Below are 25,846 nucleotides of genomic sequence, written 5' to 3'. Positions count from 1 at the left end.
ATTTATTGACTGGGTTATTTTATAGATTTTTAAAGTTCTTTATATATTATGGATATTAATCCTCTGTTGAAAAACTAGCTAGCAAAGACTTCTCCCAGTTTGTATACTCTCTTCATGCTCTTTTTTTACTTTGCTGTACAGAAGCTTTTCAATTTGATGCAAACCCATTTATTAATTTTTGGTACTATTTCCTGAAGTTTAGGAGTCTTGTTGAAGAAGTTGTTGCTTGTCTGTACCTATATGTTGAAGTGCTGACCCACTTTAAAGTTGCCACGTTTCTGGTCTGATTCCTAGGTCTTTCATCCATTTTGAGTTGACTTTTGTGCAGGGTGAGAGGGAGCTCAACCTCAAATTCAGGGTGAGTTTCATTATTCTACATCTGGATATTCAGTTTTTCCACACATTTGTTTAAAAGGCTATCTTTTCTCCAAAGTATATTTTGGGCACCTTTGTAAGGATCAGATGAATGTATCTGTGTGGGTCTGTCTCTGTGTCTTCTATTGCATTGCTCTATGTGTGTTTTTATGCCAGTTCTGTTCTGTTTTTCTTACTAGCTTTGTAGTGTAATTTAAAATTGGGTATTGTGATGCCATCAGCATTTTTTTATTTTCTTTGAGTTGCTTGTGATATTCTGGATTTTATATTCTTCCATATGAATTTTTGGACTGTTTTTTCTAGTTCTGTGAATAATATTATTGGTATTTTGATGGACATTGCATTGAATCTGTAGATCACTTTTTGTACTACGGCTATTCTGTCTCTCCATGAACATGGGAGATCTGTCCATTTTCTAGTGTCTTCTTCAATTTCTTTCTTCAGTGTTCTATAATTTTCATTATAAAGGTCTTTCACCTCTTTGATTAGATTTATTCTTTCTTTCTTTCTTTAGGTTATTATGCATGGGATTGTTTTCCTAATTTCTTTTTCAACGGATTGATTATTGGTGAATAGGAAAGTTACTGATTCTTGAATATTGATTTTGTATCTTGATACTTTGTTGAGTTTGTTTATTAGTTCTAGAAGTCTGGGGGAACTTTTTAGATCTTATAAGTATGGGATAATATCACCTGCAAACAGTGATAATTTGACTTTTCCCTTTACTCTTTGTATCCCTTTTATTTTATTTCCTTCTCACATAATTGCTAAAATTTCAGAAAATGTATTGAAATATATATACTCGTGAGAGTGGACATTCTTGTTTCACTATATCCTTTCTAACCACCAACCCAAAGACATCCATCTCCAGCTCCATTCCCCTTTTCTCACCTCCATACTTAAGCATGAAAGAATTTTGGTGTTCAGCTCAAAGTTAAAAGAGGACAAGATAGCAAGGGGTTATTAAAAGAAAAAAAGCACTATAAAATAGCCAAAAACTGATGCACATAAAATATACACACATTATATGAAACTCATATAGCCAGAGATAATGCTACCTTTTAACCTTTTCAAGAATGCACTTCATAGTACATGTTCTTTCCAATTTTTAACTTTTCCCCTACAGGTTACCCTTTATTTTGCTGGAATATAAATCTTCAAAGACAATGAAATGCAATATCTGCAGTTAAGGGTATATTTTATTAATAGTAAATTAAATCACACAAAAAAGTTGTCCATCTAGATTAATTACCACAAGAGCAAGTTATTAAAGCAAAGTCATTCCTTATGTTCTTCGTCTTCTGCATGTGCCCATTTGCCCTACTGCTTTCCCCTATAGGCCGAAGCAGTAAGACCTGCCACAAGAAACTGAGCAGATGTGCCACCATATTCTTGGATTTTCCCCCCTTTCAGAATTGTGAGCCAAAATAGATTTGTTCCCTTATAAATAAAAAAAAAAGTTTTCCATACCTTTTACTTTTTCTGCTGCCCAATGCTTCCCTGCAGTCTCCAGAATCCAGGCTTCATTCCTATCAGCTATCAGGAAACTGTTGTGATAACTAAATTCCATCCTGCCCTCTGTACAGTTTCCACCCTGGCCATATTTCTCTAACAAATCAACAATGACCTTGAGGGCTTTTTCAGCTGTGTCAGCTCTTTCAAGGCCAAGTCTAAAATAAAAATATTAAAATAAACTTTGTTTATTTTTCTGAAATATTTTCATGCTCATATGACTTTGTGTTTACATTCAAAGCAAAAATTCTTTCAAGTTAACAAATAATATGAAATCTAATTTTTAAACTTTTTGACTTGGTAATTTATCGGCAAGTTGCTTTATATCTGAAATTCAGATATCTCATTTGTAAAATTATGATAGTAATACATATTCCATAAGGTTATTGTGTAAATTACACAATTATATTAGGTACTTCCAATGAATCATGATTTCCCTCTCCTTCCCTTCTCCCAATTAGTGATCTTTGATAGCCATGAAATTGCATGCTGAAACTCTAAAACATTTTTATCTTTGATACTATGAAGTATCAAAGTCCAAAAAAAGAAAAATTGAAAAATAAAATAGGTAAGAATTATACCAAGATTTAACAATTAGACAAGTTCTATAATGAAAAAATATAACACACAAATAACCTGACAAGGTCCATGCCCAGTAGTGCTTCTTCATCACAAACTTCTTCTCTTCCCCATACAGCTTCATTCCCAATGCAAACTCCATGCTCACTGGCTCCCATTTCTGCCCCCCACAACCAAGCAGGGCAACTAAGGACAACAGCATATGTTTCTGGAACTTGATCAATTTCTATATAAGTACACTGTTAAAAAAAAAGTCATAGCCATAACCACAAAACCAAAAAAAGTTATCAAAATCTAGAATTTCAAAAATCATTCAAAAGATACACCATTATCAAAGAGGTCAATGAAATATAACTAAATTGAAACTTTTAGTAATAAAGGCATTACTCTTAAAAATATTCAGAATTAATGCTAAATCATTTATTCATCCAAATAATGGCTGAGTATCTCCTACCGTAAAGTAGTCTGCTAAAAGAGATCTTAGTTATAAAGACTTAATCAATACAAAGCTTACTTATAACAAACTAAGACTTCTACATTAAGACACAACAAAATATAAAGTACAAGGGTCATGAAGAGAAGTGAACATGAGGCACTACAGAAGCTCAGGAAAGAATTCTAGTTGTAAAGTCTTGAACATTTTTTGCAAAGGAAGATGTATAGGAATTGATGATTAAGAAAGGAATTCTCCAGCTGCGGTTGTGCCTCAGCAGTAGATCACTCGCCTAGCACATGCGAGGCCGTGTGTGCGAGGGCCTGGGTTTGATCCTCAGCACCACATAAAAATAAAATAAAGATATTGTGTCCATCTACAACTAAAAAATAAAATATGAAAAAGAAATGAATTCTCAACCTCAATGTCCAGTGTTTCCTAATTAGGCACACATATGGTAACCCCTAAATACAGGAGTATTATCATAGAAGTCTATATCACTTGTGGAAGAAGTCCATCAGGTATGTCTGCAGCAGTGGAAAGAATGAGAACCACTGGTTTACAAGATAGCCAGATTTAAATATAGAGATAAAGTGGAACCGGTATCCCAGATGAATAAACAGTTTCAGAAAAAGAAAAAATATATAGCCTAATATATAGAAAATGTCTAATATATCTGAGTGTTAGAATGTCACAGAATTAAAATACAAAAAGTACATAACTTAGCAATAAAATATAAAGTGAAACTTTCACTAAAGTTCCATAGTAAATTATTTCTTCCATAAAAATTTTAAAGGATCCTTCAATTCATTTGTATACTATCAAGTGACTGAATAAAATGCATGTTGTTAGTGCTATTGCAGGGCTTAATAAACCTTTTAATGAGTCATAAACCTTTATCCAGAATCTGGATTAACTTTTCTTATTCTACACCAATCAAAATCTTTTTTGTCTAACAAACTTCCTAGTGAAGCTTTCCTTGATCCCTAGTCTGAATCACATGTTTCTCCTATGCTGCAATATGTTGCTTCTACTTAAATTTATCATTTAATTTATAGTGGAATTAGTTGCATATACCTCCTATTCCAACTGTAGACTCTGAATTCCCATCAGACAACATCTGAATCTTACAGCTGACTTTAAACTCCTTGCTCTAACATGCTTGCATGTGAAAAGTATTCTAATATTTCATCAAAGAATAATTTTCATTAGTTATTTCAATTGCTTCCAAATCATTGAAATAAAAATCAGAAGCCTATTTCTAATTCAATTATTTTTCATATTTAAATTCTTGAATTTTAACTTCTATTATCTCTTCCAAATTGCTAGTTAATGATAGTAATAGGGCTGGGGATGTGGCTCAAACGGTAGCGCGCTCGCCTGGAATGCGTGCGGCCCAGGTTCGATCCTCAGCACCACATACCAACAAAGATGTTGTGTCCGCCGAAAACTAAAAAGTAAAATATTAAAAAATTCTCTCTCTCTCTCTCTCTCTCTCTCTCTCTCTCTCTCTCTCTCTCTCTCCCTCTCTCCCTCTCCCTCTCTCCCTCTCTCTCAAAAAAAATGATAGTAATAACTGTTTTATGATATTTTTAAAGTAGCATATTGCTAATAAAACATGTATTTCAGATTTCCTGTTTTCTGGGATACTTTGGTTTGCAATTTGAAGCAATGAAGATCTCTGACATGCTAGAGGGCTCTGCCTGTTTTTTGTGTCAATTCATGGCCTTGGTGATTTGTCTATAAACTATTCTAAATTCTGGCTCCTGGTCAGAATTAGACAAATGCCTTTTGTGAATAACATGCCACCCCAGAACTCATCTAGGAACGGGTTGTCTTGTAAGCAGAGTGATGCCTGACCTCTTAAAATTCATTTATACTCACCTTCTGTGGCATCAAGAAACATGAACACCCATGGGATATTCTCATTGAAAGTTGTCACATATAAACCAGTGTTTTTAAATATTAGAGGTTACACCTAACATTATTCTCTGATCAAAGGAAGTTTTCAATCACTGTTGTGTAAAAAGAGTTACGAAATAATAGTGCTACATCTGGAGAAACAATCCAAGGGCCAGTGGGAAACAAAAATTCAACATCATCTCAAATAGAAAGTTGGGGACCCTTCTAAGAGTGTCAGATAGAAGCAGTTTTTCCCTTGGTGGACTGTCTAATTTTTTAAGAGAGAGAGAGAGAGAGAGAGAGAGAGAGAGAGAGAGAGAGAGAGAGAGAATTTTTTAATATTTATTTTTTGGTTTTCGGCAGACACAACATCTTTGTATGTGGTGCTCAGGATCGAACCCGGGCCACATGCATGCTAGGCAAGCACGCTACCACTTGAGCCACATCCCCAGCCCAGGACTGTCTAATTTTTATTGCTTGGTATTAAGTGGAGAAATTAAGCTATAGATTCTGGTGTTTAAGACAACCTTGGTACTCTGGCGATGTGAGGACTGCACTGCCTCTTAGAAGATGGACTAATATCTATGGGTGTTATCTTATACTTTTTTAATGACATTCTTTTAAAAATGAGTTTCTGGGCTGGGGTTGTGGCTCAGTGGCTGAGCACTTACCTAGAATGTGTGGGGCACTGGGTTCAATTCTCAGCACCACATTGAAAAAATACATAAATAAAGGTATTGTGTCTATCTACAACTAAAAAATATTTTTTTAAAAAACGAATATTTTTTTAAAAATGAGTTTCCTCTGTTGTACATATTTATGCACTCTTTGTGAGGTGAAGGTGCTTCCCAGATTTAGACTTGGAATGAAGGCAATTTTTAAAAATAAAGATTTGAATATCTAGAAAATAAAAACATATATTTTACCTACCTTAAGAGGTTCTCTGTTATCATGAACTGCAGCAGGAAAATAAACTACCTCTTGTACTTCATCACAGAGTCTGTCTGAATTTTTTCCAAAAATAATCCTCTTATCAATTGTTGCTGGAGGTAATGCCACAAATGTATCACAGGAATAGGGCTCCATTTTCTAAACAACTACCAATCACATAGAAGTTTTTAAATAACAAGAGAAAATATTGTTAAGTATATACAAAACAAATACTCCTACTCTCTGGCCAAGGGATATTATTACCATGTCTAATAAAGGGTGTTCATTAAAGCTTTAAATATCATAAACTATAATACAATAATCAACATGACTTAAGAATCAACCATGAACTACAAGAATCAACAAGAAAATAGCAATGTGAACTACTTTCTTCTAGTTGATGGGTCAAATTTATTCTCTAAAACCTTTCTCTCCTAAAGTCTCCCCTGAATTTCTTTTCATTATTCCTATATTCGGGAATCTCTACACCTAGCCTACTGTTATAAAGGCTATATTCTATATATTTGTGCACCAGTCCTCTTATTGGCAATAAAATCCTTATGAGGCGAGAGTATGCCTTAATTATCTTTGTATTGTTATCATTGAAACTTACAGGGGGAAAAAAAAAACATGTTTTCAGTATTTTCTCGAAATAAGAAAGAAAAGGTTTCCTTTGACCTAAGGAAGAATATGCAGAGATTATAATATTAAAAAGACAGAAATTTTGAAACAGATTCACTACTTCAAATATAAAAAATGTCAATGAAATTCCAATTGTCAATATTTTATGGTGGAAGTTCACAAATATAATTTGTAAATCCTGATTGTAGAATTTCATATGTAGATTGTCTTCACTAGAAATTTGTAAAATTTAAATCATCAATTTTAGTAATATACTTAAGTATTCTATACTTTATTTTGCTTTCAGAATAGACACATTGTTTTAGCTGTTTATTTTATAATGCCCAAACTCCTGAAGTTTTTCTCTTCTCAATGATGAGAAAGAGGTCACTATCCTTATTGTTCTTTTCTTTGAGTATTTCAACTTTTATATCTTGCATCTCCTTCTATTTGTGTTCCAAAGTTGGTTCCACCACTACATAACTTTGACAAGCTATTTAATTGTTCTATGCTTGCAGGCTCAATAGTAGAATAAAAGATTAAACAGAGTTATTACGGGAGATTTCAATTAGACAAGTTAAGCATTTTGCTTAACATGAAACATAGTAGATCCTCAAATGAAAGATGTTATTATCTGGCAGAAGAGTAAATTACACAAATAGTCTAGTCTAAACCCCGCTAGAGGACTTGGTTGATGTGTGCTCTATAATAATAGCAGCCACATCTATTCAAAACCCTGGAGTCCTGACGTCCATCACGCTGCACTAGGAGATCTCAACTATCCAAGAGGGGTCGTCAGGGAAGCTAGGTACAATTGCTGCCTAGTTAGAATGGTACTTGGCCCATTGAGGACATGAAACTTGGACTCTCACACCACTTATCACTCAACAAATGTTTGCTGAACATCTTTCTGCACTAGGGAACGTACAGCTGGAAATAACTAGAAACAAAAGGAGCTCCCGCTCTTGTAGAGCTGACATTCTATTTTATAGCTTTCAAAAAGCATCACATCGTTTGAACCTCACAATCGTACTCCAGTTAAAGCGAGAATTACTCTCTCCACAAGACAGGTGAAAAACCCGGTGCAGAAAAGTTTTTGCAACTCGTGTCAGCGTTCAACGAAAGCAATCTGACAGCTGGTAGAAAGAGCCGCCACCGCGGACCCCGTACACTGCGTGAGACGATCAAACGGCTGTGGCCGCGAGTCCCGCGGTCAGGCAGCGCTGCGCCGCAGCTAGTCCAGGGCTCTGGCCTCCGCTGCGCACATTCCTCCCTCTAGCAAGCCCCTCACCTGGCCTCTGCGCTTCCAGAAGTGACAGCTGAAAGTAGCGGGAGGAGGCGCCAGTTGACGGAAGCTGTCACCTTTGACCTAGGAAGTTCCCGCGGCTGCTGGAGGCGCAGTTCCGGTTAGGCGGCAGAGTTTGTTTACGTTGCTCGCTGACCGGTTGGTTGCCTTCCTCAGCTCGGATGCCAAGATGGGGAAATCCTTCGCCAACTTCATGTGCAAAAAGGACTTTCATCCTGCCTCCAAATCCAATATCAAAAAGGTGAGTAGAAGAAACCCAAAGGGATCTGGCTTACGGCCACTGGGTCCCCAGGGGCTGCTGGGGTGAGAGTGGTGATGTCGCTGGGATGCCAGGATATCACCTCCTCTCCAGGCCAGAAGCCCAGGTGCTCTCGCCCCCTTTTCCTCACTGATGAAGCAGGCGCTCTACGTTTGTTCTACATCCAAGACGAGTTGGGATGCTCTCGTTGGCTCTGTCGGTCAAAGTGTAAATCCATAAAACGTGGAGCCTGCGCTCACAGTTGCTCAATACTTGCCTTAACTGGTTCGGGTTTGGTCTTTTCGAATCCGAGGTTCACGGCTCCTTAGTTTTCTCCTCTACAAAGACGACTGTTTATTTAAGATAGATCGTATAAAAGAAATCACCCTCATTGAATATTAGCGTTTTAAATAATTAATTACAGTCGGGGCGGTGACGCACTCCGGAGGATCTCAAGTTGGAGGCCAGCCTTTGCAATTTAGCGAGATCCGCAACTTCGCGAGACCCTGTCTCAAAATAAAAAAAAAAAGAAGAAGAAGAAGAAGAAGAAGAAGAAGGGGTTGAGGATGTAGCTTAGTGATAGAGTACATCTGGACTCAATCACTGGCACCAAAAATAAATAAAGCAAAATTAATTTATTAGAGGCTGGAGTTGTGGCTCAGTGATAGAGCACTTGCTTAGCATGTGTGAGGCACTGGGTTCAATTCTCAGCACCGCATATAAATAAATGAATACAATCAAGGTCCATCAACATCTTAAAAAATATTTTTTAAAAAATAATTAATTAGGGCTGGGGATGTGGCTCAAGCGGTAGCGCGCTCGCCTGGCATGCGTGCGGCCCAGGTTCGATCCTCAGCACCACATACAAACAAAGATGTGTTCGCCGAAAACTAAAAAATAAATATTAAAATTCTCTCTCAAAAAAAATTAATTAATTAATTAATTAATTACAGTTTGGCTAAGCTCAGGGCAGAAAAACCATAGCGAAAATGATTGTGGTGAAAAGCAAAAGGATGAAGTAAAAAGTCAGGGCTTTGGAGGCAGACGAGGATTCTAACCATTCCAGCATAGTCGGTATTAGACCTTGCATAAAATATTTATATATTAATTTGTTTATTGGTATTGGGGATTGAACCAATGGGCTACATCCCAACCATTTTTTATTTTGAGACAAGTTCTGCTAAGTTGCTAAGGATCTCTCTCTACAAGTTGCTGACACTAACCTTAAACTTAGCAATCCTCCTGCAGTCCCTGAATTACAGGCATTGTCACACAAAATAGTTAATATTCCTGATCCAAAATTTCTTAATCTACAAATAAAGGATGATCAGTATCACTTGCTTTGACTTGTAAAGTTGTGAAGAGTAAATGAGATGGTGTATCTCATCCAGCCCCTAGGACTGTCCTCCATAAATATTAACACCTCATACCATTGAACTGCCATCCTTTTCTTTATACCCTGCATTCTTCCTTGAATGTGTATCTACTTTCCTAAATCTCTATCTGTGCCTTTGGGGGGAAAAATGAGATAGTGTGGGTAGAGGATTTGAAACAAAGTGAGTGCTTACTACTGTGTGCATCACATACAGGGGGTACTAAAATTGTTAATTGACTATACACACAAAGTTGTGAAATGAACTAGGCTTTTAATTTTATATATAGCATGTTTTATGTTTTTGAGTTTTATATAGCCATGTGAATATGTACATATATATGTAAAGTATGTTACCACCATGTAAATAGAATTATGTTTTATATACTAATGCATATGCATTAGAAAATCTTTGGCAGAACAGGGCATAATAGTGCACACCTGTAATATCAGTGGCTTGGGAGACTGAGGCAGGAGGATCACAAGTTCAAAACCAGCATCTGCAACTTAGTGAGGCCCTAAGCAACATAGAGAGACCCTGTCTCTAAATAAAATTTTAAAAGGGCTGAGGGTGTGTGGCTTGGTAGATAAGACCCTTGGGTTCAATCCCTGGTGCCAAAAAAAAAAAATCTTTGGCAAGGGTTGGGGTTGTAGCTCAATGGTAGAGCACTTGCCCAGCACATGTGAGGCACTGGGTTCAATCCTCAACAGCACATAAAAATAAATAAGTCAAATAAATATATTGTGTCCATCTACAACTTTAAAAAAATTTAAAAAGAATCTTTGGCAGGATATGCAATAAATGGATAACACTAGCAACCTGTGAATACAATTACTTGATAAAAAATAACTTTTAATAACCAAAACTAAAAAATAAATAACCAAAACTTATAAAGCATTCTATGCTTGTAAAGCATTCTAATCTATGTCTCATTCTCTTTACTATTTTTATGGTGTTGTGAATTTCACACAGACACCTTTACCCTAAGGTGTTCATGCTCCTGAGCACTTCTGTCTTATTTCTTTGGTTTTTTTGTTTTGTTTTATGCTGAGGATTGAACCTAGGGCCTCCATCATGTTGGGCAAGCACTCTACCACTAAACTAAATCCCTAGCCCCTGTCTTATCTCTTTGTTTCTTTTCTTGTCTCTTTCTTTTTTTCCTACAATTTCATTTCCTTTCCCTTTTTTCTCTTTCTCCAGTTCTCCTCTCTTAGGGTATTGGTGACACCCAGTAGCATTGGTGGCCATTGCATAACACTACTTCTAATGTTCTGTACTAATGGGTTATCTATGTTAAACATATTCTATGTAAAGAAATGCTTTTTTTGCTCTCTGAAATAATGTAGGGACCGGTACAAGGTGCTGTTGTACCACACATACTGAAAGCAGTTCTCATGTTTGTGTGAAAGTATAGCTATGTTGAATGGTTGAATTTTAGGATTTATATCAAGATACAAATCATATTTTCAGATATTATTTTGTGATGATGTCATTATTACTAAATTGGACTGTCATAAACAATGCCATTTTATATTTAATTATGAAAAAACAAACTTGCTACTTAACTTAAATCCAACTATTTAATTTACTTTTTTACTTTACTCATTTAGGTATGGATGGCAGAACAGAAAATATCATATGATAAGAAGAAACAAGAAGAATTAATGCAACAGTACCTTAAAGAACAAGAGTCATATGATAATAGGTGAGATATGCCCCTCTGCCATTGTTTATAGAATAATCAATTACAGGAGACTAATCCCTTTACTCTCATAGATGGTCACTTTATTTGACTTTACCCATAATTCACGTAAAATGTATTTTCTACGACTCATATAGTTTCTGAGAAAAGCTGGGTGTGGTAGCTGCTTCAGAGGTGTGGCAAGAGATTTGCTTGAGCCCAAGAGTTTGAGACCAGCCTTGGAAAATAGTGAGACCACTGTCACAAAAATAGATTTAATAAACAAAGCACAGTGGGGCACATATGTATTCCTAGCAGCTCAGGAGGCTGAGGCAGGAGGATTGGAGTTGAAAGCCAGCCTCAGCACCTTAACAAGGCTCCAAGCAACTCATTGAGACCCTGGCTGTAAATAAAATATAAAAAAGGGATAGGGTTGTGGCTCAGTAGTTGAGTGCCCTTGGGTTCAATCACTTGTACAAAAATATAAATAAATAAATAATAAAAATAAGTAAACCAATCAATAAAAATCAAGTGAACTGTAGAACACTCCTCTGTTTATAGGCATTGGGTTGCTTATACTTTTGAGCTATTGTGAATAATGCTGTGTAAATCTTTAGAGGTAACTGCTCAAGTTCCTGTTTTCAATTTCTTTAAATATATTTTTAGGTGGGGCTGGGATTGTGGCTCAGCGATAGAGTGCTCGCCTAGCACTGGTGGGACTGGGGTTTGATCCTCAGCACCACATAAAAATAAAGGCATTGTGTTATGTCCATCTACACCTAAAAAATAAATATTAAAAAATAAAATTAAAAAATAATAAATATATTTTTAGGAATGGAATCACTGGATCATATAATTCACCAAATTCTTTTCTGTAGTGACTGTGCTATCTTTTTTTTTTTATTAGAACTTTATAGTTATATATAGTAGTTGGGGGGCTCATCCCAACAAACTCATACATGCATGAAATTTTAATTCAGGTCATGATCCCCACTTTTTCCTCCCATTTCCTTCCCCTCTCCCATTCTCCTTCCTCTACTATAATTCCATTTGCTTATTTATTTATATTTGATCAGTTCTTTTTACTTATGCATAATGGTGAAGTTCCCTGTTGATTTTTGTTTGTTTGTTTGGTATCAGGAATTGACTCAGGGGCACTCAACCACTGAACCACATCCCCAGTCCTATTGTATTTTATTTAGAGACAGGGTCTCACTGAGTTGCTGAGCACCTCACTTTTGCTGAGGCTGGCTTTGAACTCATGATCCTCCTGCCCCAGCCTCCCAAGCCACTGGGATTTCAGGCATGTTTTTGTTTTTTAATTTATTTTTTATTTTTAATTTATTTTTTATTTTTTAGTTATAGGTGGACACAATATCTGTATTTTATATTTATGTGGTGCTGAGGATAGAACCGAGAGCCTCACCATGCTAGGCGAGCGCTCTACCTCTGAGCCACAACCCCAGCCCCTCCCGGCCACAATTTCTTAATCCATCATTTATTGGTGGGCACCTGGGTTGATTTCATAATTTAGTTATTGTGAATTGCTCTGCAATGAACATGGAGGTGAATTTATTGCTGTAGTATGCCAATTTTAGATCTTTTAGGAAAATACCAAGGAATGAGATAGGTGGGTTATCCCTAGTTTTGTAAGAAATCTCTATACTGCTTTCCTGAGTAGTTGTACTAGTCTACAGTTCCACAAAAATGTACAAGTGTACTTTTTCCTTGCCAGCATTTACTGTTTGTGTTCTTGATCGCTGCTGTTCTGACTGGAATAAGATGAAATCTTGGTGTAGTTTTGATTTGCGTTTCCCTGATTGATAGAGATGTTAAACATTTTTTCATAGATTTTTTTGACCATTTGTGTTTCTTTTTTCAGAAGTTTCTGGTTAGTTCTTTGGCCCATTTATTGATTGAGTTAGTTGGTTTGAGTTTTTGTTGTGTTTTTTTTGGGGGGTATTAAGTTGAATTCTTTATATATTCTGTATGTTAACCCCCTATTGGAGACGTCACTGGTCAAGATTTTCTCCCATTCTGTAGCTCTCTCTCCATACTTTTAATAATTTCCTTTGCTGAAATGCTCTATTTAACTTTTTTTTTTTTTTGGTTTTTTGTGTTCAGCAGTAACCATCCTAGTAAGTATGAAGTGGTATCTCATTGCAGTTTTGGATTTACATTTCCATAATATTTAGTGATGCTGATCTTTTTAATTTTCACTTTTTAAAAATATTTTTTAGTAGTAGTTGGATACAGTATCTTTATTTTATTTATTTTTATGTGTTGCCGAGGATCAAACCCAGGGCTTCGCACGTGCTAGGCAATTGCTCTACTGCTAAGCCACAACCCAGCCCTTAATTTTCATTTTTTAATGGTGTTAATATAAGACAAAATTTACATACTTGTGTAAAGATATGTTGACTTCTAAGTATATTAAGAGTTTTTGGGGCTGGGGATGTGGCTCAAGCGGTAGCGCGCTCGCCTGGCATGCGTGCGGCCCGGGTTCGATCCTCAGCACCACATACCAACAAAGATGTTGTGTCCACCAATAACTAAGAGTTTTGGCATCATCACCATAATCTAATTTCAGAACGTTTCATCTCTGAAAAAGAAATCTTATACCTATTAGCAATTACTTCCAATTTCCCAACCTTGTCCTTCTTCTACCTCTCAGCCCTAAGTAATTGCCAGTCTACTATCTCTATAAATTTGCCAATTCTGGACATGTCCTGTACATGTGGCATCTTGTAACTGATTTCTTTTTCTTAGCATGTTTCATGGTATGACATGTATCAGCACTTAATTCCTTTCTGTTGCTGAATAATAATCCATTGTATGGATGTCTGTACCTATGTTCCTTTGCTTCTCTTTTTTTTTCCATAACAGTTGTTTATAGAATCCAATGGAAGTAAGAGAAGAATCTCAATCATGTAGCATATCCATTTTGATTGTCTTTTCCAAGTATGAGAGGAAATTCTATTTCCTTGTTGGCTTTCTTCTTTATAATTAGCACTTTACCTGTATTTTTTTTTATATTTATTTTTTTAGTTATCGGCAGACACGTTGTTTGTATGTGATGCTGAGGATCGAACCCGGGCCGCACGCATGCCAGGCGAGCGTGCTACCGCTTGAGCCACATCCCCAGCCCTTTACCTGTATTTTTTGAATTAAACTTTAACTCAGGCATACAATTTGTGGCTGAGGATTTTTTATAAAAAGCCAAACATTTCTTTTTGTAAATGGAACCTGAACAGGAAACTTTCAGTGTTAAAATGGAACAATAAAAATAAGATTTTTGAGGTACAGCAGGCACTGATTCTATCATATTAAGTTGCTTATTGGAGAGTTTTTTTAAAATGAGTCTTTTTTCATTGGCCTCACTAAAGAATTTGATTCTCTCATTTAGATTCTTACAAGCATTAATTGGCTTTGACTTTCTCAAGAAAACCCAGACTCATTTTCAAAACTGATTCCTCACAATTAAGAAAAACTGTTGGCAACCTTGTCCTTGTCCAACTGTTTAACTTAATTCCAACTCTGTGATGACCTTCAGGATTTCAACAGCATTTCAGAATTTAAGAAAAGTCCTTTAGAGTGACCGTAGAGCTTTTCCTCTTTTTTGTTGAGAGGACCAGAATATTTCAAGTAAGAAGACGGTTTCAAAACTTACAGCCTATTATTAAAGAAATAGTATTGTGATTTCCATTCACATATTCTAAAGAAACAGTATTGTTTGATTTCCGTTCACATATTCTAAATGTCCTCTAATCAGTGGGGTAAAATTTTAGAATTTGAACTCTAACAAAAAAAATATTTATTTTTATTCTCTTGGGGTTCCTTTTGGGGTGGAAGGATAAAACTGTTAAGTTTATTTCTTATGTCATTTAGATTGCTTATGGGAGATGAACGTGTAAAGAATGGCCTTAATTTCATGTATGAAGCCCCACCAGGAGCCAAAAAAGGTACTTGCCCTGTTTCCTTAAAATATTTTATATGTTTACAACTACAGATTGAGAACTGCTGGGTGTGATAGCACAAACCTGTAGTGGCAGCTACCAGGGAGTCTCAAAACAGGAAGAGGCAAATTCAGGACCAACCTGCACAACATAGTGACCTCCATCTCAAAGAAATTAATTAATCAAAATTTTTAAAAAAGATTGAAAACTGCTAATAGACTTTTTTTAAGAGAGAGAGGAGAGAGAGAGAAAATTTTTTTGTTGTTGTTTTTAGTATTTATTTTTCAGTTTTCGGTGGACACAACATCTTTATTTTATGTGGTGCTGAGGATAGAACCCAGCTCTCCACACATGCCAGGAGAGCGTGTTACCGCTTGAGCCACATCCCCAGCCAGCTAACAGACTTTTTAAAAGTATTCTTTGTTTTTAAAGATTGTTATCATGTCAGGTGCAATGGTGCAAACCTATAATCCTTATCTGGGAGGCTGAGACAGGAAGATCACAACTTTAGTAACACCCTCACTTAAATAAAAAGGACTGGGTTTGTAGTTCAGTGTTAGAGCACCCCTGGCTTCAATCCCCAGTACTACAAAATAATAAATAAAAAATAAATAAAATTGGTTTTCTGAGGAGATAATAAAGAATAATATTATAACCAATAAAGTAGAATAAATATTAAAAATATTGTTCTAGTAATTTTTCATGAGGTGTCCTTTTGGGAGGAAAAAAAATCTCAACACCAGCAGAAATGCATTTATTCTTTTATAATGTGGTTATATCTTTAGTCTTTCCTTCTAAATATACTTGTGTATATAAAATACAATATTCACTATCTGTAAAAAGCATAAAAGTTTCAAAATTAGCAATTAACAATTAGCAGTTAACATGTTTGTTAAATATAGTATTGTTAAATTCAGTATTGTATTTTATCCTTTCGTCCTTGATTTTTATCTCATGCAAAAAGAAAGAAGTCAAACCAGTACAATCTTACAAATTATAATCAAATAACATATCATAGTGGTAATATACATTTGATTTTTACACTGATAATTTTAACTTGTCTTACTTTTTCCCCTCCTGTATTTTTGATATGCAATCAAGAAAACAAAGAGGTAAAGCACTATTTACTGTTTTAATTTACTTATAATTAATTTTGATTTTATGGAGAAAATTGAAAGACTTTTTAATGAATGTTTTAGAAAGAAGAAACAGAAGGAGAGACAGAATACAAATTTGAATGGCAGAAAGGAGCTCCATGAGAAAAGTACGGTCTGGTTTGCTTTTAAGATACAATATATATCACTATATCTGCAATCCCATCTTATGTTATTACCTTTATATGCGTTAGAGAAAGTAACTAATATGAAAACATTTTTATTGAACTTTCTTATGCAACCAATCTACTTTTATCATAGTCTTGTTTTATATTCTTGTTCTTTTTATTTATAAATTACAAACTATAAGCCTAGATATTTGATAACTATTTTGAAATATTAAATAGACTATAGTTCTGTATACTTATTGAAGTAATAACACATTTCATATTGTTTTGAGGACTATAACTTTTTCAAGTTAACTACCATTGAATTTATTAAATTATTCTTAATATTTTATTTATACATTTTCTCTATTTAATAGATATGCCAAAGATGACATGAACATCAGAGATCAGCCCTTTGGCATTCAGGCAAGTGACATGTATTTTACCCTTTACGAATAATTTTTATTTAGTAAATATCTACATAATTATCAAAAAGGTGTTCACGCTGAAAAAGAACAATATGGTTTGTATTGGTATCAGATGATGGTAGGAATAAGGAGAAAACATTAAATGTGGTAGACTGACCAAAAATGTGAATCAAAATTACTAATAAGAGTTATGGGGAGGCTGGGATTGTAGCTCAATGGTAGAGCGCTCGCCTAGCATGCGTGGGGCCCTGTGTTCGATCCTCAGCGCCGCATAAATTAAATGAGTGGAATAAAGGGATTGTATCCAACTACAACTTAAAAAAATAAATATTAAAAAAAAAAATTATAGGGCTGCAGTTGTGGCTCAGCTGTAGAGCCCTCACCTAGCATGTGTGAGGCCTGGGTTTGATCCTCAGCACCACATAATAATAAATAAATAAGATAAAGATATTGTATCCAACTGCAACTAAAAAATAAATACTTAAAAAAAAGAGTTATAATGATGTTGGTGTCTGCTCTTTTCCAAGAATTTAGAGAATTAGGTCATGACCAAGAAAAGATTTAAAACAGTAATTTGTTTAGAATCAGGGCAGCCTGTCACTAGAGGGAATCCTTATAAAGAAAATGTTGTTGGAACCTTTCCTTGCTTGTTCATTTATGTATTATCTGTAACTTAAACAGCAGAGCTGAGTCCTTACAGTTGGCACAGAGGTTGGGCCTGAAAAGCCTAAAATAAGTTCTATTTGAACCTTTACAGGAAAATTTTGCCAGCTCCTGGTTTAGAAATTTGAAACTTTTAATTTTGACTTATTAAAACTAAGAAATTTTAAGATGATATTGTTATATTGCAACCAACTAAGAAGTAAAAAACAATAGGATTCAGCTTAGGTGTTAGGCAGAATTTATAATAAGATTTTAGTATTTGTATTAAATTTACCAAACTTAGTTTTGTAGTATCTTTTCCTACAGATCTTTTTAAAATGTGAGTAATTTAACTTGAATCCTGCCAAACATTGGTTAGATTCGTAGTATTTTAGTAACCAAAAGAATATTCATTCACTTTTCTCAGGTTCGAAATGTAAGATGTATTAAATGTCACAAATGGGGTCATGTCAACACAGATCGAGAATGTCCTTTGTTTGGTCTTTCTGGAATCAATGCAAGTTCGGTTCCCACTGATGGCTCAGGTAGGCATTAGACATGATTTTTTTTAGAATTTAGGTAAATAAGGAAAGAAAAATAACATTTTTTTCTTTAATCTGAGTATTTTTTGTTTTATTTGAGTTTTATTGTTTTAGACTAAGGCACATTACCAAAATATGATTATCATTGAGAAATTCTGTGTTGAAACTAAAATGCTTTGTAATAGAATTAAAATGTAATTTTTCCAGCCAAAGGCCCTATGAACTTGATTTTTTAAGGTAAGATAACAATAAATACTTTATCAGGTTAGTGGCCTAAAATTAGAAAATAAATAGTTGATTCTCATATTTAGATTCTCCTGATTTTTAAAAAAGGCTGGAGTGAAAGCCTCAGCAATCATTTCTCTTTGGTTCATGGAATTAAAAACAAAACTGAGTAAAAAAAGATGATAAATATGTTTAAATTGGGTTTATATTGGAAAATTATTTATCTTACTACGTATTATTTTCTAAAAAAAATTTGTCCACTTGGGTTTGCATCATTTTGCCTCTTCATAAAAAGGATACTAAAACTGTGAAGTTTTAGCTTAAGTTCATCATTATCTTACTACTATTTCATTGAGATAGCCATACTAATTTAATCCTGTCTCAGAATAAGTCATAATAGAAATACCCTACTTAATTCTATAACCTTCAATGAGTAATTTCACTTTTATGGGCTTCAACTCCTGATTTTTTTTTTTTTTTGGTACAAGGGATTGAACCCAAGGGCACTTTATTACTGAACTACATCCCCAGCCCTTTATAAAATCTTTTACCTGGAGGTAGGGTTCCACTAAGTTGCTGAGAGTCTGACTGAATTGCTGAGGCTGACATCAAACTTGAGATCTTCCTACCTGAGCTTCCCTAGTCACTGGAATTACAGGCATGAGCCATCACACCCAGCTCAACTCCTGATTTTACAATAAGGATGATAGTATGACTCAGATTTTCAGCACTTTATAAAGCAGCTATAGAACTCTTTTTTTTTTTAAAGAAATCTTACATAAAACCCTAAAACATAAAAGCACTGCTATTTATTGAAACAAGTCCTCTGGGCATTAAGTCCCCTTCTTTCAGTTGCAAGGCCTCCAGTCATCTCTTTAGAATCTCTATGGCTTTTGCTGTTCACCTCAATCTTGAGCCTAGGGTTCACCCTCATTCAGCTTTCAACCTTTTGCATCTGTTCTTACTTTCTTCTAGAAAACCACGTTCAAAAAAGTTCATCTTAATATTAGGAGTTTAGGAATTTGATCCATCGTTATTTTGGGCATTTCCCTAGTGGTGGTATAGATGTTAGAATTGGTGAAGGAAGCATACCTATAAAATACTGTGATTGATTTTTGAAAAATCTTTATTCCTGTAAAATAAGTTCAGAAACCACCTTTTAAGGAGAAGGAGAACTAGTTGTTCAGTTGTAAGACAATGTTAATACAGTCTTTGTTCTGGCAAAATACCTTATAAAAGAACTTACCAGGGCTGGGGATGTGGCTGAAGTGGTAGCACGCTCGCCTGGCATGCGTGCGGCCCGGGTTCGATCCTCAGCACCACATACCAACAAAGATGTTGTGTCCGCCGAGAACTAAAAAATAAATATTAAAAAATTCTCTCTCTCACTCTATCTTTAAAAAAAAAAGAACTTACCACTGATACCACAATACAGATACTCTTAATAACCCACATAGCTAATTCTCCCTCCTTCCCTGCCCTCTTCCAATTAGTAGAAGGGATAAAGGCCCCAAAGGAAATAAAACCCCAAAGAAAATGGAGTGGAGTAGGTCATACATCACGAACCCATTTGGCTCAAATATTTTTGACACTTCCCTTTCTTAGTCCAGAGATTCATTGTTACATCTTAAAAGTATATTCTGTTTTCAAGATAGGGTTGCTTCTTTCTCATCTTTTCCTTCATGCCAGTCTTATAGTTTCCTTACACCTACATGATTCATGGGTTGTTTTGAGACAGGCAGAAGTAGTAGCTGTCTTTCTTCCCCAGCCTCATCTTACTCTGATCCTGCTTCTGAGAGAATGAGTAGGATAGACTCCAGGCTTAGCCCTTTCTTTTAATAATCAGTAGGCCTGCCTTGTCTTGAGTCTGTATTAGAAAGTATGCTAACAACAACCCAAAGAACTTGTGTATTAACCTATTTTTAAAAGTATTTAAAACAAGAGCTGGGGTTGTGGTTCAGTGGCAGAGCACTGGCCTCGAACATGTGAGGCACTGGGTTCGATCCCCAGTGTCACATAAAAGTAAATAAACAAAATAAAAGTATTGTGTCCAACTACAACTAAAATATTTTTTTAAAATAAAGATATTATGTCCATGTTTAACTAAAAATATTTTTTAAAAAAATAAGTATTGAAAACAGTAAAACCCCACAGTCACATGCCACACAGTTAGTAAATTCCTGTTTAATGCAGCTGGTTATTGACTTTTCTTTAGCCCTCCATTTGTATCCATTAACCTTATGGTAATTCAGTGTATGCAATTCAGGTTTTTGTATGCCATTCATTGGGGTATTATTGTAGAACTATTCTTTTCAGTTAAGTGAACTTTGTCCAAATAACATGAATGAAGTAGAAAAATACATAACTTGTTGAATCCTATTGTTTTACCTATATTTAACCATATTTAAGTAGTCTACATATATTGACATATGTTACATACAATATATTGTCTGTTTTGCCTGTGAAATTTGGTAAAGACTTGAAAGAACTGTATACAGGGTGTTGGAGCAAGTTTGGTAAGATGAATATTTAAATCCTTTGTTAATAAATTGAACAGCCATTTTGAAGGGCCATAATATATATCAGAAGTATTCAAAACATCATTTGGGGCATGCCTGTAATCCTAGCTACTCAGGAGGCTGAATCAGGAGGATTGCAAACTTGAGGCCAGCCTTAACAATTTACTGAGGCCCTGTCTCAGAAAAACACAAACAAAAATCCACCATATCCTTTTACCTTCCAGTAGTTAAAAGAAAGCAATAAGGTATACCCTCAAAGATTCACAGTAGTGAAAGATTAGAAACAACATGTAGACTTCTCAAGTATGGTTAAATATAGGTAAAACAATAGGATTCAACAATTTATGCATTTTTCTACTTTGTTCATATTATTTGGAAAAAGTTCATTTGACTGAAGAGGAATTCTACAATAATACCCCAATGAATGTCCATCAGTAGGGGGTTTATTCAGCAGTTATTTATGAAGCAATTATAAGTTCTGTGATGAAAATGTAATTGGAATCTGTGATCAAAACTAACTGGGGAGTTACTATATTAAGTGGTCAGAAAGGCCCCTCTGAGGAAGTGATGTTAAGATGAGACCTGAATGACAAGACGATTACAGCAGTGTGAGATCTGGGAAAAGAGCATTTGGCGTATCAGGCAAAAGGAACAGCCTTTCATACAGAGGGACCATCAATCCTGATAGGGCACATACTTAGTGGCACTCACCTAGTGGTTAAAAACATTGACTAAAGGGCCTGGGGTTGTGGCTCAGCGATAGAGCGCTTGCCTAGCCATGTGTGAGACCCTGGGTTTGATCCTCAGCACCACTTAAAAATAAATAAATAAAGGTATTGTGTCCAACTACAACTAAAAAATAAATATTAAAAAAATATTGATTGAAGATGACTCCTTAGATGCCTGCTTTAGAACTTCTACTGTGCTGCTTCTTAATTGTAACTTTAGGCAAGTTATTTAACATCTCTTGCTGATATGTATAAAACATAATAGTACCTACATCTCATAAAGTTGTTATGAAAACTAGATAAGTTAATACATGATGCTTAGAATAGTGCCTGGCATGTAATAATCACTTCTTGAGTATTTTTTTTATTAATTGTGGAGTATCTCCCGCAAATGGAATACTCTACAACCGTATGTAATATATATACATAAGTAATATAGCTAGAGATCTATGTTGATTTGTAAGGATATAGGAGGATATATCAAGTGTAAAAAAAGTTAAATGGTATCAATTAAAAGTATGTAGGATAAACAAAATGTCAGGCATTCCATAATTAAATTGGCTTTCAAGGATGAAGTTATTTTTAAAATCTGTATGACTTTAGATGCTCTACCTTTTATGATAAAAGGATGACTTACTGATATAAGAGCCTCTATTTTTAGGGTTGTCGGTGTAGCTCAGTGGTAGTGCATTTGCCTGGAGCCTCTGGATTTGATCCCTAACCACCCGCACCCCCCAGAAAAGCCCTATTTGAAAATTAATTCTTAGAACCAGTTTATTATTTATTTTTCAAACACTTGTTTTTAGCAACTATGTATTTGACATCCTACACATTAGCCAATAAGTTTTTTAAACTTTATGTTCTGGTTTATTGAAGGTATAGACTATTCCTAATTTCCAATCAAATCAGAAACATTAACATATCACATAAGAGACAGTTGGGCACAGTGGTGCATGCTTATAATTCTAGCAGCTCAGGAGGCTTAGGCAGGAGTATCACAAGTTCAAAGCCAGCCTCATAAACTTAGCAAGACCCTGACTCTAAATAAAAAATAAAAGGGGCTAGTGACAATCTACTCAAAATTAGAATACGATTTAAGAGTCTGTTTAATAGAGGAAAGCATTGTTAAATTAGGTAGTTAACAGAGTAAGAAGGACTAAAATGATCTCTGAAGAATTAAAATTTAGATAGGTAGAAAGAAAGTTTGACACCTCCCCCCCCAAAAAAAAGACCTGAAGAAAAACATAAGCACAAAAGAATTTAACTTGAATAGAATAAAATTTGAATGGCTCTCAAGATGGGATGGAGGGAATTTGTCCATTCATCCTGCAACCAGTGTTTCCCAAGCTTACCTACTGTAAGGAATCACTTAACACAGCTTGTTTAAATATTGGTTCTCAAGCTCCTGCCCCATAGGGGCTATTGAATAAGAGTCCAGAGAAAAGTCTGAGAATCTTATCCTCGGATAATGCTTATGATCTGTTGTTTGTCTTTGGAAGGCAAATAATATAGAGGAAAATGAAAGAGAAATGTGTTGAAAGAGCCTTTACATAAAAAAGGGGGGGGACAAATTTTCAACATTTCTAATTTTTAAGTATTGTAAAGAATCTAAATATCGTGCAATAGGGGAATGGCATGATATTAATTAAACTAGGTGTGGTATCCAAGGCCTATAATCCATCTACTCAGGAGGCTGAGGCAAGAGAATCACAAGTTGGAGGCCAGCCTCAGCAACTTATTGAGACCCTGATTCAAAATAAAAAATGAAAAGGGCTGGGGATATAGTTCAGTGTTAGAGAGCACCCCTGATTTCAATTCCCAGTACTCCAGATAAAAAATACTAACTGAATTTTCATTGGAATTAGTTAAGATGTTAATTTGATGAAATTACAAGCAATATTATTTTGTATTAAAATTTTAAAATAAACTTAAAATTTAGCCTTTTTAAGCACTAAAACTCTTCAGAAAGCTAATGCTTTCCTTTCTATTCCCATGTTAAGTTTATTTTCAGAATATTAGAACAGCTAAAGGAAGCAGAGTTATGGTTGTGGTGCAAAGGCTGTGTTCACAATGAGAAATACCTAACAGACTGAATTAATTCTTTGCCTTAATCTTTATATCTTTAAGATATTAGGGAAACTTTATCTTTATATCTTTAAGATATTAGAGAAACTTCCATTTCCAGTTTTTTCTTTCAAACTGACAAGGTATGAGAGTAAAAACTGCCATATACACAGGGTATTTTAATTTCTTAAATTCTGTATCTGAATTGTCTAAGAATATCTGAAGACATTGAACTCTGTTAAAATTGTGAAAGGAATAGGGATTCATTCAGTTGTAAAGCCCTTGCCTAGTATGCACAAGGTCATAGGTTCCATCTCCAGCACCACAAAAAAAGAAAAAGAAATCAGTAGCTTTCACTATCTAGGCTATTACATAAGGTGAAAGTTACCAATCTGTTTCTGATGTACCATCAAGGTTGAAAACCATTATCTTAAGCTGTTTATAAGAATAATTGAAGATTTGGGAGGATAGTACCTTTTACTGTATATTTGTTTGTTTAACTTGTGTTTTATTTATCATAAAGTCATAAATTTATCCTAAGGAAATAGTCATGAATATGTCCTAAAGATTTAGTCACAAAGAATTGTGTATGATAGTGAGAGACAATACTAAAATATCTAGTAAAAAAAAAAAATTCCCTCATACTGGGGTTTGAACCCAGGGGCATTCTACCCACAAGCTATATCCCCAGCCCTTTTTATTTTAATTTTGTGACAGGGTCTTACTAAATTGCTGAGGCTGTTCTCGAAACTTGTGTGTGATTGTTCTGCCTCAGCTTACCAATCTGGGATTATGAACATGAACCTGGACTGTTGAAAGGAAATTAAGTGAATTATGGAACATTGTTATAATGGAATTCTGTACAATGCAGCATTTAAAATGATAAGATTTCTTAATGATGGGGATATTTTTTAAAACATTTAGTGAATTTTTTAAAAATAGGTTATAAGACAGAGAAGTTACAGTTGTATATCTGTTTATGTGTATAGGTAGACACAGAAACAGATATTTTAAAGAAAAGGATTGGAAGGAGATAGACCAAATTAATAGTGGTTGTGTTTGGGTAGTAGGATTACTAAGATTTTTAGTTTTATCTTTTTGCTTATCCATATTTCCAACAGTGAAGATAAATTACATTTATAAATTTTTAAGTGAGCATTTCTTTAAAAGAATTAAAAATTATACATAGAAATAAATTATTTTAAATTGTATTGCTCCATTAATGCCTCTAAAGTTTGACCTGAATTTAGCAGTAGTACTTAACTAAAGCTAATAGAAACTCTTAAAGTTTTCTCAAAAACAAAATCAAAACTCTACTATCTTAAATAGAAAAGTGAGTAATAATGATGTAATATTCTGAACTTGAATGCAATGAAAAATAAACTGACCAATTTCCTAATCCACTTGGTGATTCAAACTAAAAAAAAAAATCTTTTCATTTAAAAAAATCACCTATTGAATAATGTCTCACCAGTGAATAGAGATTATTTTTGCAATAAGGCAATTTCAGTAGATGTGGTTATCATGGGATAATCACACCCCTGGGGTACAGCCTTGTGCCTGTAATCTCCCAGGAGTGTAATTATTTCATGATAACTGCACCCCCTGGTGTTACATTATTTCTATTATGAAATTCTTAGTTTAGTATATAAAATAACTTACTTTGATCACTGGAAACTGCAAGGTGCTGTTAGAATGCTCCAGCTGTGAGGTTTACAGAGACCAGCTATAAGATTTACTTCTCCTTTACAAAGTTAAATTAGGCAATCAAAATGCTTCTTTGGGCTAAGCTGGTTTAGAATATCTTTTCTACTGAAAAGATCATCTTACCTTTTTCATCCACTCCAGATACATCAAAATTATCCTTAAAACTTGTAAGCTTCAGTGGTAACTGAATTTTTATAAAATATTCTATAACATAATTAAATGACTAATTCATATCTTTTATCTATACTCTGTAGAACTTATTTTTTATCACTGACTCTTAACATCTGTCAGTTATTTGTGTTTTTAATGTATATTGAAATTAAAAATCTTTTTCTTTTTTCTTAAACCACAGTGGAGTATTTCAACAGAGCAAGTGATTTGTTTGTTTTTTCTGGTACTAGGGATTGAACCCAGCCAGGGCCTCATGCATGCTAGGCAAGTGCTCTACCACTGAGCTGCATCCCCAGCCTTTTTATTGTATCTTGAGACAGGGTCTCACTAAGTTGCCCTCAAACTGAGGCTGACCTCAAACTGAGCAAGTATTTTTTAAACAGCTTTATTGAGCTATAATTTACATGCCATCAATGCAATGGCTTTTAGTGTATTTACAGAGTTGTACATCCATCACTATAGTCAATTTTAGAACATTTTAATTTTTCTAAAAAAGAAAGAAAGAAAATCCCTTGACCCTCACCCTCCAGTCCCCAGCTGTAGGCAACCACTAAACTACTTTCTGTCCCTATATCTTTGCCTCTTCTGGACATTCCATTCTTCCATGGAATGTGTTTTCCCATTATGCTTAAATGCCCAGATATTCACACACA

At 34.8% G+C, this 25,846-nt stretch overlaps 1 protein-coding gene and 1 pseudogene across 4 annotated transcripts in view; one reads left to right on the top strand and one right to left on the bottom strand.

The window, feature by feature from the left end:
* LOC144251804 (secernin-3-like) overlaps positions 1-7,723 on the bottom strand; it is a 34,059-nt gene extending 26,336 nt beyond the window's left edge. For 2 of the 4 annotated variants that reach the window (XM_077794526.1, XM_077794523.1), the window contains exons 1-4: positions 7,644-7,719; positions 5,732-5,898; positions 2,524-2,705; positions 1,846-2,045 (exon numbers count right to left, since the gene is read on the bottom strand). In XM_077794526.1, the coding sequence (XP_077650652.1) occupies positions 1,846-2,045; positions 2,524-2,705; positions 5,732-5,887 (538 nt within the window). In that variant the 5' untranslated portion in view covers positions 5,888-5,898; positions 7,644-7,719. Of the gene's footprint in view, positions 1-1,845; positions 2,046-2,523; positions 2,706-5,731; positions 5,899-7,643 lie in introns of all 4 variants that reach the window. The other 2 variants (XM_077794525.1, XM_077794524.1) reach the window with 2 other exon arrangements.
* A 17-nt stretch (positions 7,724-7,740) lies between these two features.
* LOC144251806 (corepressor interacting with RBPJ 1-like) overlaps positions 7,741-25,846 on the top strand; it is a 36,064-nt pseudogene continuing 17,958 nt past the window's right edge.

The sequence above is a fragment of the Urocitellus parryii genome, unplaced genomic scaffold (assembly GCF_045843805.1).
Source record: "Urocitellus parryii isolate mUroPar1 unplaced genomic scaffold, mUroPar1.hap1 Scaffold_228, whole genome shotgun sequence".
Taxonomy (NCBI): Eukaryota; Metazoa; Chordata; class Mammalia; order Rodentia; family Sciuridae; genus Urocitellus; species Urocitellus parryii.
This window is presented reverse-complemented; position numbering and strand designations above follow the sequence as displayed.